The following is a 12,636-nucleotide window of genomic DNA, read 5'->3' as shown; positions in this document are numbered from 1 at the left end:
GAACTGCTGGCACTTGAAAAAGTTTCCCCTGCACCTGTATGTTGACTGTTCATGCAGCTATAAGAGAAGGGACAGAATGTTTAACAGGGGTTGCTCAAGCTCCTGGCTACCGAAACATTTAAACAGTACACTTAATTGACAGTAGCTAGGAAACCCGGGACTGGGTGCACAGCTAGGGTGAGATTCTAACCCTGCCTGTACTTAAAGAGACGTCTGGCTCCCGGAGAGGTTGTGAGCGGTGGGCCGAGGATACAGATAACAGTTGGGCACACTAAACTGGAGACGACTAAATTTATTTAAAAAAAAAAAAAAGATGCCTGGCTTATTTTGTTCTCGTAAGAGGTATTTTTACTCTACCCCATAAAACGTTCATCCACGTGACTTGAGTTTCTTAAAAGTTTGAACATTTGATTGAGCGTTTGGATTTTATGGATGTCAACCAATAAAACGAGTACAAGTATAGGAGCATATGACTGCCAGCCTGCCTGCCTGCCTGCCTGCCTTCTTGCATGGAAAAGCCATTCCATTCTTGGCAACACCGTCTCCCCATTACATGGCAGTGCAGACGCTAAGCAGTACAGACCCAGCTGCCATTGTTTTTAATGATAGTAGGTGACATCATCCAAGTGGTAACAACAGCTCTAATGACTTTTTCAGATTTGTGCATCCAGCTCTACCATACAGGGTCAGGACTGTAGCTCAGCTGTAATGCACGCAGTCCTGGGTTTCAGAACGCAGAGCTAGGCATGCTGTTACAATGTTCCTCTAATTCAAGTATATCGCAGTAAATCTGCACAGTAATTTTGCAGTTTTTCCCCATTATGCTTTTCCCATTATTGAAATATATATTTATCACAGCTGACCAAGGTTTGCCTATGTTTTGGTTTTTTTTATATTTTTTTATCATGCTTTTACTGTGCTTTATTACTCTTTCCACGATGTAGACTTGTACTGTAATTTTGCAGTTTTCCCATGTTTATACTAGGCATTACCAAATTAGGCAGCAGCGTTCGTGTAAATAAACTGATCCCCTGGCCTGGGGAACGTTGCTTTGTCAGGATCATTTCTGCATCATTTTCATCATTTCCCCCCGGGGTTCTGGGGCCCCAGTTTGGGAACCCCTAATTTAAGGGATCAATTTTAAAAGTCCAACAGCTGATGAAGCAGATACTTTATCAGTCACGCCTCAGAGCATGCAAACAGCATGCAGGGCATAGCAAAGGAAGCACAGTCACCGCTCACAATGACAGGAATGACAGCCCTGCTGCGATGTGTAATGCGGTTACAATTTGAAGTGATAATCTCGGCATTCCTGACAGCTCAATGGATGAAGCCACTATCCAAACAGCTCTGGAATGACACATCATCATTTGAATACTCGGGCCAGTACTGCACACATTCACCATAGAGCTGCAGCGCTATCACTGTTTGCATTTAACACCATAGTCATCCTCATCATCATGAGAAGTAAACTTAGCTAAATAAACAGTCAGAGCCACTATATAGTCCAAACACACAGCTATAGTGACGACACAGCTGACCGGACAGCGAGTCACCTCTCAAAACAACCCCATGGCATAATGATTTAAATATTTAAGTGTTCATAGGTATGGATGCAATACTGTAGTGTGCTGTGCTGTACCGTACAGACATCAACTAAAAACGCAGTATACACACACACACACACACACACACACACACAAGTTTGTGTTCCTGTATTTGTGTGGACTTCTCATTGACTCTCACTATATTTTTATTTACTATTTCTAACTCCAGTCAGACAAAACTCCTCACAGGGTTAAAGTCGACAACAAACAATATATATTTTGGTACTTTTAATTTTTTTTTTGAAGGCATATTTAGTTCTTAAAAATGTGTTTTACAAAGTGGGGACGTCCCCACAACGTCATTTTTTCAAGGAGTTACTATCTTTGTGGGGATATTTTCTCAAATGTTGTCTGCACATTGAAAGCAATACCTGCCTACACACACACACACACACACACAAAAGTTTACAAATGAGGAGGCCATTCGGCCCATCTTGCTCATTTGGTTCTTAGTAGCTTATTGATCCCAGAATCTCATCAAGCAGCTTCTTGAAGGATCCCAGGGTGACAGATTCAACAACATTACTGGGGAGTTGATTCCAGACCCTCACAATTCTCTCTGTAAAAAAGTGTCTCCTATTTTCTGTTCTGAATGCCCCTTTGTCTAATCTCCATTTGTGACCCCTGGTCCTTGTTTCTTTTTTCAGGTCCAAAAAGTCCCTTGGGTCAACATTTAGTCAATACCTTTGAATGCTTGAATCAGGTCGCCGTGTAGTCTTCTTTGTTCAAGACTGAACAGATTCAATTCTTTTAGCCTGTCTGCATATGACATGCCTTTTAAACCTGGAATAATTCTGGTCGCTCTTCTTTGCGTTCTTTCTAGAGCAGCAATATCCTTTTAGTAGCGAGGTGACCAGAACAGAACACAATATTTGACATGAGGTCTTAATAGTGCATTGTACAGTTTTAACATCACTTCCCTTTATTTAAATTCAACACTTTTCACAATATAGCCAAGCATTTTGTTGGCCTTTTTTATAGCTTCCCCACATTGTCAAGATGAAGACATTTCTGAGTCAACATAAACTTCTAGGTCATAGATTCACACACAGGCACATTGATACCGCAAATAAATAAAGCAAGCTACTGTCTTAATGAAGATTGCGATTTTGGGAATACTCCATTAAAATTAATTGTCATTTCCTTTATTTAAGAACTAAAATTGACGCCAAAAAACTGGGTCTCGCGTGTGGTGCCGGTAGCCGGTATAGCTGCGCCTGGGTGTCAGAGGGAGCTCCCATGAGGCCTGGGCTCACTTTTAACATCTGTTTATATGTGTTTTGGCATTTTGCAACTCGTTATATAACACATCATGATAGAATTCAGCTGGAATGTCAAACACATTATAATGGAATTTAGTTGTAATGTCAAACACATTTTATATTAAAAATGTAACATTATCGCATGGGAACAGAAACCACCACAAAAATTGTTTTGTTACAAAAACAAATAATCAATTAGTTTTCCTCAAAACACGAAAATAAATCAACCTGCACCTTTGTAAATATTAAATACATAACGTTTTAGTTATGCAATATACTTACACTCACGTCAGTTTTTAAATAGAAAACCCCATTGCTCACAATCAAACCATGCGGCTGGGTCGTGAATTAAAATCCATTTAGCAAACCCCATTGCTCACAATCAAACCATGCGGCCGGGTCGTGAATTAAAATCCATTTAGCAAACCCCATTGCTCACAATCAAACCATGCGGCCGGGTCGTGAATTAAAATCCATTTAGCAAACCCCATTGCTCACAATCAAACCATGCGGCCGGGTCGTGAATTAAAATCCATTTAGCAAACCCCATTGCTCACAATCAAACCATGCGGCCGGGTCGTGAATTAAAATCCATTTAGCAAACCCCATTGCTCACAATCAAACCATGCGGCCGGGTCGTGAATTAAAATCCATTTAGCAAACCCCATTGCTCACAATCAAACCATGCGGCCGGGTCGTGAATTAAAATCCATTTAGCAAACCCCATTGCTCACAATCAAACCATGCGGCCGGGTCGTGAATTAAAATCCATTTAGAAAACCCCATTGCTCACAATCAAACCATGCGGCCGGGTCGTGAATTAAAATCCATTTAGCAAACCCCATTGCTCACAATCAAACCATGCAGCCGGGTCGTGAATTGAATAGTGATGCTGTGTTTGCATTAAGAAAATAACTATTTTTTTTTATTTAATGAAGTTTAATTCATTGCTCACAATCAAACCATGAGGCCGGGTCGTGAATTAAAATCCATTTAGAAAACCCCATTGCTCACAATCAAACCATGCGGCCGGGTCGTGAATCATTTAGCAAACCCCATTGCTCACAATCAAACCATGCGGCCGGGTCGTGAATTAAAATCCATTTAGCAAACCCCATTGCTCACAATCAAACCATGCGGCCGGGTCGTGAATTAAAATATATAGCAAACCCCATACAATCATGCATAATTAATATATATAATAAAATAACTATTTTTTTTTATAATGAAGTTTAATTCATTTGGCATGGTATTTTCTCTCTGCAAAGCGAGCAATAATATCCCCAAAACTGTCTTTGCCACACGTCCGATTTCTGCACGACTGTATCACAAAACAGCGGCGGAGCAGACCACAATGCAAAGTGACGTAAGAGCCGGGCCTGTCAATCGAGTGCTAAAAAAAGACAAAGAAAACTCCCAGCGAGCTGTGCGGTTTAGTAATGGGAATCTTAAACCCAAGAGCTGAGTATCTGAATTGAATTACAACACGAATTAAACTAAATTAAATCTGAATTAAACAAGACACTCGAGATGAAACTGCAACACCCCCATGCTTTTCCAATGGTTATTTATTTATTTATCACAATGCATTTGTATAGCATGTCACTCATACAACTGCCACAATCAGACCATTTAAATAACAGATTTAAATAACAGCACACAAAGAATAATACAAAAAGCAGCGATTGTAAAGTTACATAAAAACCCACTGAGATAAGCATACGATTTCCCCGCACATTCCTTTGTATGTGCACCTAGCTGCAGAAGGCACGCCAGCCTGTCCGTTTCCGTTTCTGTCTGCTTGCTGTAATATTGAATATCATCTGCTAAATATTTGCACAGCCTTGGCGTAATAATAATATCTGTAGGGAGGGAGGGGACACGCTGAGCGCCCATCTCGCTTTGACTGGAATGGGAGCATATTAACGAAGCATGTTAAGTATATTTATCTTGGGCTGGGGCTGAAACTATTGTGCGGCTGTCTGCAGTGTCTGCGGTCATTCACTCCTTATTGATCCAAAAGGAACACGCGGGCCGCTGGAACGCAATGGAATGTAGTAATTCTATAAATTTATGAATGACTCCATTCATTCCCAGACACGCCCCAAAACCCCGCTCCTTGCTCCTCGCACTTCTGAAAAGAGATCACAGGCCCCGCCTCCCCACAGCCACTCCACCCCTTTGGAATGTCCTGGCTCGGTGCCTCCCTGTGGATTGGCTCGCAGCCCGCGGGTAGGCGGGGCTGCCATAGGCTGCTCGAGAAGCGTATAAATTGGTGCTGCGGTGCTGCACTGTCCCACAGTCTAACAGAAAGGCGATAGGGTTCGGGTCAGAAACGAGAAGAAGTAAATAACAAGCTATCCATATATTTATATAGTCAGTATTCAGCTTGATCTCGAAGAGCCACAACTTGGAGAAAGACTTTTGGACTTGTTCTAAATCTCGGATTTTTTAAAGAAGTTTTAAAAAAAACAATGGAGAAAGTTTTTTTGCTCGCGTTCCTTACATTTGTAAGCATTTCTCTGGTAAGTGTTTTTTAAAGCTTTAACATTCATTGAATATGTCTGTTTTGAGTAAATGTTACTGTACTATCACATTTGTTTAAGTCTTAATAATTCACATTCCACGCATTAAACAACATGATCCATGCATACGAACACTTCACACTGTAAGATAACCCGGATCATTACCATCTGCACGACTACAGTGTGGTGCTGGAAACTGTACCAATAATAGAGAACACGCTTCTCACATTTCATCAGTGCAATTCATTCACTGAACTAGCAGAACCGTTTAACCCTTACCGTTATCCTTCCCTCGATGTCAGGTCCAGAGTTATTGCCCCGCGGAGTGTAACTGCCCCGCCGAGCCACCCCTATGTGCCCCGGGGGTAAGTGCGGTGCCGGACGGCTGCGGCTGCTGCAAAGTGTGCGCCAAGCAGCTGAACGAAGACTGTGGTCCGGCCCAGCCCTGTGACCACCACAAGGGACTGGAGTGCAACTTCGGGGCGGATCAGACGAGCTACCGGGGCATCTGCCGAGGTAAGAAAGAAACCATTAATGTACAAATACGATGTATGTGGCGTAAGGTAGTGATATACCTTATCGACGGTGTATGGCCGCTGTCACAGGCGTCTGAATAAGGAGATACGGCGTTCTAGTGCAATGCTAATTATTTCTACCTCTAATGTTGGCTGCGGGTCAAACAGCATAATTGCGGCTCTAAATAAGCCTTGTTGCGGTTGCCTGGTATGATGTTATAGACCATGCCTGTTTACAGTGTTTACACACGCCGATTGCAGAGATGTCACCCCCCATATTTTAAAAAAAGGTGGATTTTATAGTTTAATTATCCCTCTTAAAGCCAGTGATCTCAACTCTTAATAGTTTACTGAGGTTAGGAAGTGAAAACACTGGAACAAAACAGTCAGCCTTCAGCGCGGTGTGGGGGCGCCTGGGACACAGGAGAGAAGCAAGCCGGGGTGACGGAGCTCAGACTGTATTGGAAGACAGACGCTGTGATATAACTGTACGGTATAACATGCACGGGTATCGCCTTGGAAGCATTTCTGTTCTTGTTGGGAGGCTCTACACAAGCATTCTGCTGTCAGTCTCGATGGCAAGGCTCTGTGAGAGATAACCTGCATTACAAGGACTGCAAGCTTGTTTTCTGGTTGTCTTAGTTCACAGGGCTACAAAGGTGACCTGTACTGTGTATTAGTGAAGTATGGAACACTTTATTTTACTGTGTGTGTGTGTGTGTGTGTGTGTGTGTGTGTGTGTGTGTGTGTGTGTACATGCTTACAGCCTAAAGAGGTCTGGTTTCAATGGCTTTATATAGGAAGAGCTGGGCTGTTTATTTGAACTATATAAAGGGAAGTGTATTTTTATATAACGTGGATTCTCTCTGTCAGATAGCTAGCTAGAATGACATTGTAAACAAGTGACAAGTTCCATGGTCTAAATGTAGAACCCCTCCTTTAATAAAACCCTCCCCAGAGTGTCAGCAGCTCTTAATAAAACGGCAGTGGCAATCCCATATCTCTTTGCTAACCCTGGGTCGTATAACACAATCTGAGCCACAGCGCTTCTTGTTTTTTTGTGTGAGGGTAGCTACAGCACCCCCTTGTGGCTTTCCTCGTTATTGTAATTCTTTGTATACACAGCGCTGCTTCAATGTTTGACTGTCTGGCCCTGTTGGCAGTACATTGTAAACGTCTTGTATTTTCAGACACACACACACACACACACACACACACACACACACACACACATATATATATATATATATATATATATATATATATATATATATATATGTAGTGCTTTGTTTTTCAACTGCTATCCTGTTAAAATAAATGGCTGTTCTTTGGTGATCCCTGCTCGTCACTGCCAGTATTTGCAGTGGTATGTAGAATGCAGAGGGATTTGGCCCCTAGGAGTGACTTGGGATGTATTGGAGAGCTTGCACGAGCAATGGCTGAATAGCCTGCAGGCTCACGATCATCCATCAACACTTTCTGACTGGCAGCTCGGAGGGAGAGAGGGGGAGGTGGGGCTGTTTTGAAAGGGGATAGGAGGGGAGAGGGGGTCTGTCCTGTGAACTTTAGTCTAGTTTAGCTGGTCAGAGAAGCTGCTCACTGTACTGTGAAAACACAACGACCCCCAAACTCATAGGGGGACCTTGTTGTTTGTAGAAATCAGTCTGTTTAAATAATCAGCTGCAAAATATGTGACAGAAATATCTGCCTTTGAACAGTTGGTGTGGTTCGTGCACATAGAATAAAGTGCTTTTCCACACGGCCCAAGGAACCCAATGCAGAATATCATGTGACTGCACATGCACGAGAGCAGGGAGTGCAGTCAATAGCAGCAGCTCAGATATCGGCCCCTTGGGTTCGTAGCACACTGCTGGCTGGCTGGGTGTTCTTTTTCCAGACAGCCACACGAGCTCAGCTCTCAGGTCCTTGGGGAGTTGAAGAATCTGTCCAGCACAGTAGCAGATTCAAATATAGCTTTTCTGCTGTTTCCTGTATTATTATTATTTTTTGTAGAAGTGTTTTAGGGTGCAGTTGGGGGGGGTTCGAGATCTCGCTACTGTGCTGGTGCGGCTCCTGCTGGAGTCTGCCGGTATCCCAGCATGCACCATGCTGGCTGCGGGCACCAGCAGCAGACAATCTAGGGAGAAAGTGAAGTCAGCCCTGAGGAATGTGAAGGCCAGAGAATTGAGACAGGGGGCCTCTGTGTGTGTGTGTGTGCGATGCAGAAAGCAGCAAGCTGGAATTTTCATTAGTCTGCCTCGTAAAACCAGGTGTACATTATAAACACACACACAGGCAGTTCAGTGTGCACAGCATATCTGAGCACAAGCATGTTACAAACATACATGCATGTTATAAGCGTGTACAGTCAGCATGTGTACAGACACAGCCATGCACAGTCCACTGGTGCTCTTTGGTTACTGTACAGGTTAATTGAAGACTTCCAGATGCAATGTTTGTCATTGAACTTATACACTGTTTCACAGTTACAGATTTGCTTTGTGTTTGTTTGTTTTTTGCTTTGTTGTTCACGCTTATTAAAGAAGTTGACAGAATCTCACAGTTTCTCTCTGTTTATCGACAGCCAAGCTGGAGGGCCGCACCTGCGAGTACAACGGCAGGATCTTCCAGAACGGGGAGAACTTCCAGCCCAACTGCAAGCACCAGTGCACCTGCATCGACGGGGCGGTGGGCTGCGTGCCCCTCTGCCCCAGCGAGCTGCCCCTGGCCTCCGCGTCCTGCCCCAACCCACGCCTCGTAAAGGTCCCGGGACAGTGCTGCGAGACGTTCGTGTGCGACAAGGAGGTCAAGAAGCACCACGGCAACAAGGGCCCTAGCAACGGAGCCAGTCTGCCCGGCAACGCCTATAGCAACGAACTCTACGACTTCGGCAAGCAGCGCGGCTACAAACACCTGGCCGGTAAGAGCAGCTTTATTTTTTATGTAATACAATTCAAAAACGGGGAGTCTTCACTAGGAATCATAAAGAAACATAATAAAATGACAAACGTTTCTACTAGAAGTCTTTCTCATTGATAATATTTTCTTTACTAGTTAATTTGAATATGAACACGTATTGCCATAAATATATTTCAAACAATATTGCCCCAGATTAATATGCTGGAGTGAAGGGGCCATCGTTTCTCTTTGTGGAAAAGGGCTGTGCTGATATTTGCCGTGCCTGTTGCTGTGTCTCCTATTAATCTCCACTGTCTGTGTCCAGCCTGGAGGCCTCTGTTCGAAGGTCGCTTCCTGCAGAAGAAGTGCATCCTCCAGACTACGGACTGGTCCCAGTGCTCCAGGACCTGTGGGATGGGCGTGTCCACCCGCATCACCAATGACAACAGCCAGTGCAAGCTGAAGAAGGAGACGCGCCTTTGCAACGTGCGACCCTGCTACCAGACCCAGGTCACCAAGCTCAAGGTACGAATCAGACATCAGACTGTTTCAGCAGCAACCATTCACTTATATGCACAATAGAGGTGGATCAGGGCATGCCTCTCTGCCTCTGCATAGCTGACCCTACTGCAATAGCTGATACCAGGGGCTACATTGCAGCTCCTTTCTAAATGGTCAGCATTTACCGTGCATAAGGAAGCTCTTTCTCATGTAAACGCGTGCTTGAAAAGGCAAGCTGGTATAAATAAATTCATGCTTCTCTCCCGTCTTCACCCCAAGAAGGGGCCGGCGCTGTCCTGCGAATGCTATCCCATGTCATGTATTTATACAGCACCTCTGTAAAACGCACAGGCAGGCTCGTAAATCTAGGCCATTTAAATATAGTTGCTTCCTGCGGTCCTGCTTGGCAACCGAGGGGCCTGATTTAGGAAGCAGGGTTTGAGGAACACTCCAGCAATAAACATGCAGGCTGGTGCGGGCAGCTGAGCTGAGGCTCTGCGTGGTGAAATCTCCTGACACAATCAAATGCAGCCACAGCATTCCAGGGCATTCGTCAGGGGCTTCCCTACATGTTTGTGAATTGTTTGTAAAACTTTTTTTTTTTTTTTTTTTTTACAAAACTAGCAATGGCCACATTTTCAAAGTGTTTACTCCAGTCTTAATTTTACAAAACAAAAATTTCACACAGGGTTATGTATTTCAAGTCGTCTTGAGCACTTGCAAGGAGTTAATTGTTTTGTAACATTCCTATGGGTTTTTTCTCCTTTTAATTAAAGGCTGGAGGCAACATTTTGAAAATTCTTAAATTCAAACACATATTATTTTAATTTTATATCCGTATTTTTGATTCAGTAATTTTATAATTTCAGTTACACGAACAACTACGAACAGAGACTTTGAATGTTCAAATATTTGTGCCAGCACTAGAAACCTTAAGTAGAGTAGTTAACCGCATTGCTGAACTAACCCTGCCCCCTCTCTCTGTCTCTCTGCAGAAAGGGAAGAAGTGCACTCACACCCGTAAAGCCAAGGAGCCGTTGCACCTGTCCTACGCAGGGTGCAAAAGCACGCGCCGCTTCCAGCCCAACTACTGCGGCACCTGCGTGGACGGCCGCTGCTGCGCGCCTCAGAGGACCCGCACGGTGAGCGTGCGCTTCGTCTGTGAGGACGGAGAGGCTTTCGAGCGCAATGTGATGATGATCCAGTCCTGCAAGTGCAGCTCGGAGTGCAGCCAGCTGAACGAGGCCGGCTTCCAGCCCTATTACAGGCTGTACGGGGACATGCACAAGTTCAGTGAGTGAGAGGGGTCCGGGCAGACCACACAGAGAGGGAGAAGAGGAGAGAAAATCCAACAGCACTGAAACTGGAAGGACTGTGTGTGTGTGTGCTTGTGTGTGGCTGTGTTCAAATGGCATTGGGGGAAACCAAAAGGGAAACGCCAAGTGTATCTTTCTTGCACTCTACAAACACTCCTGAGAAGATACAGAATGTACAGCGAGGCTGGATGTCTGCTGACCGGAGTTAGCCGTCAAGGTGCGCCCGCCCCCTTCTTTGGGACTAGTAAACCCTGTCGCGCAGCTTCTTGCCCGTTCTCATGTTCGGTGGCTGTGATTCGTGTTTGTATGAACAGTACAGTGTGTTCTCCAGTGATGCTGTACTTTACAGGTCTTTCTGAATCTCTAACTCAGCCTATCCCTCCTCTGAAAGCAGTGATCCTATACTACTAAGACTGGAAAGCAAATGTTTAAAAAAAGAGTCTGAAGTCCTTCAAGGAACAAAATGGATCCGTCCGTCTGTGGAAGGCAATGGAATGGAGCGTGAGAACGGGGCCTCAGGTTGATCTCTAGTCACTTGTATCGACACCTGTTGTAACCCCCGCCACACCCTGCTTCGAACTCTGAAACAAGTGCTGGGAATGCTAGGGGGGAGAGCCGAGAGCCACGCAGACGACAGAGTAATGAAGTCCTGGTTCAGGCCAGAATGGCGGCTAATTACAATACCATAGCCATCGTTACAAAGTTCTTGTAAATGCTCTCCCCAGACACTGTTTTGCACGCTGCAGTGGAACAGTAGAAGTCCTGTTAGAATCCACCCTAAACGCTACACTCTGAAGGGAAGCAGCAGTGTATTTTTTTCTGCATATCTCTGGTCCTTATTTGTTTTTTCCTTTCGATTTAGATACTAGATTTTGCACAGAAAAGCTTCAAAACGCTGTTGTTTTGGAACTATGAAAAATGAGCTTCTTGTTTTGGAGCGGTTTCTTATACAACCCTTTGTAAGACTTGTTCATATTGAATTGATGGTATGTTGTTGTTCTTTGTGTTGTTAAGTATATGAGAGTGCGCTGTGGGGAGGGTGTTCATTTCTGACACAGGTTTAAGCCGGGGCACGGCTGACAAGCACTTCTCCTTGCTTAGAGGTGCTTTTATTTTACTTTTGTTTTGTTCCCTATACAATGAATTCTGCCCTGTGCTATTAAACTATGGCCTTTCTATTTAAAAAAGTAAAAGGGACTGAGACTCTGTCAGTGAGTACATGACACTAGCATACTTGAAATAGAATGTATTGTGTATACATTATTGTATACTGGAGTTTTATGATTCTTAACTCTGTTGCATAGAAATATAGTGGGAGGCTCCTAGATGGAAATGAACAGTGCATTTTATATTGGAAGCGTCATTCAGTGGTGTGCATTTGTACAGAACAGTGCTGTGCTTTTAACATTTCTATGAAACAATTATTTTAAATATATATATATAATATAATTATTTTGGTAATGCTTTAACAGCTGCAAATTCCTTGGAGATTCACGGAATTGCATAGGAGTAGCATCTAAATAACAAATATATATATATATATATATTGAAGCCCTAAAGTCAGTTTTGAAAGCTCCTGAAGTGGTAGCGCACAGGGACAGTGTGCACACGTGGAGCTCGGGGGTTTGGGGCTGTTGAAAGCAGAAGCGTTCTTTTCGATTGCACAGTGTCCATACAGCGACTCTGCACTGGCATGGTCTGGGTCTCTCTCTGTTTATACAGCCAGTAGGAGGAAAGTCCTTTAGATGTGGCTGTGCCTTTTGTACATCATGTATTCTATTTCATGCAAATGATCATTCTAAACCCCACGGCTCCGTAATTACACTGCGTGTACATCTCTGTGTATTTTGTATTTATCGAAAATGTAGCATCTGTTTTATTTTGGAGATAAATATTAATAATATAGTGGGTTTTGTTTTGTTTATTATATATTGAACTGCTATTGTTGTTTATATTAATTGTTATTGTTGTTTTTTTAATTATTGAATAATAAATTTATTTTATAGATAATG

At 43.6% G+C, this 12,636-nt stretch overlaps 1 protein-coding gene across 1 annotated transcript; it reads left to right on the top strand.

Moving 5' to 3' along the window:
• The first annotated feature begins 5,182 nt into the window (after positions 1 to 5,182).
• LOC121304562 (CCN family member 1-like) lies at positions 5,183 to 12,634 on the top strand. Its single transcript, XM_041235745.1, has 5 exons — positions 5,183 to 5,394; positions 5,697 to 5,910; positions 8,494 to 8,829; positions 9,133 to 9,332; positions 10,304 to 12,634. Exons 1-5 carry the CDS (start codon positions 5,344 to 5,346, stop codon positions 10,607 to 10,609), a joined length of 1,107 nt encoding a protein of 368 aa, XP_041091679.1. The 5' UTR covers positions 5,183 to 5,343; the 3' UTR covers positions 10,610 to 12,634.
• Positions 12,635 to 12,636: the final 2 nt, after the last annotated feature.

The sequence above is a fragment of the Polyodon spathula genome, chromosome 38, assembly GCF_017654505.1.
Source record: "Polyodon spathula isolate WHYD16114869_AA chromosome 38, ASM1765450v1, whole genome shotgun sequence".
NCBI lineage: Eukaryota > Metazoa > Chordata > Actinopteri > Acipenseriformes > Polyodontidae > Polyodon > Polyodon spathula.
This window is presented reverse-complemented; position numbering and strand designations above follow the sequence as displayed.

Excerpts from the sequence above, each read along its gene's own strand:
- LOC121304562 (XM_041235745.1), top strand. The coding sequence starts at position 5,344 with ATGGAGAAAGTTTTTTTGCTCGCGTTCCTTACATTTGTAAGCATTTCT. Across the intron at positions 5,395-5,696 it reads CATTTGTAAGCATTTCTCTG|GTCCAGAGTTATTGCCCCGC; the intron begins GTAAGTGTTTTT and ends CCTCGATGTCAG. Across the intron at positions 9,333-10,303 it reads CCCAGGTCACCAAGCTCAAG|AAAGGGAAGAAGTGCACTCA; the intron begins GTACGAATCAGA and ends GTCTCTCTGCAG.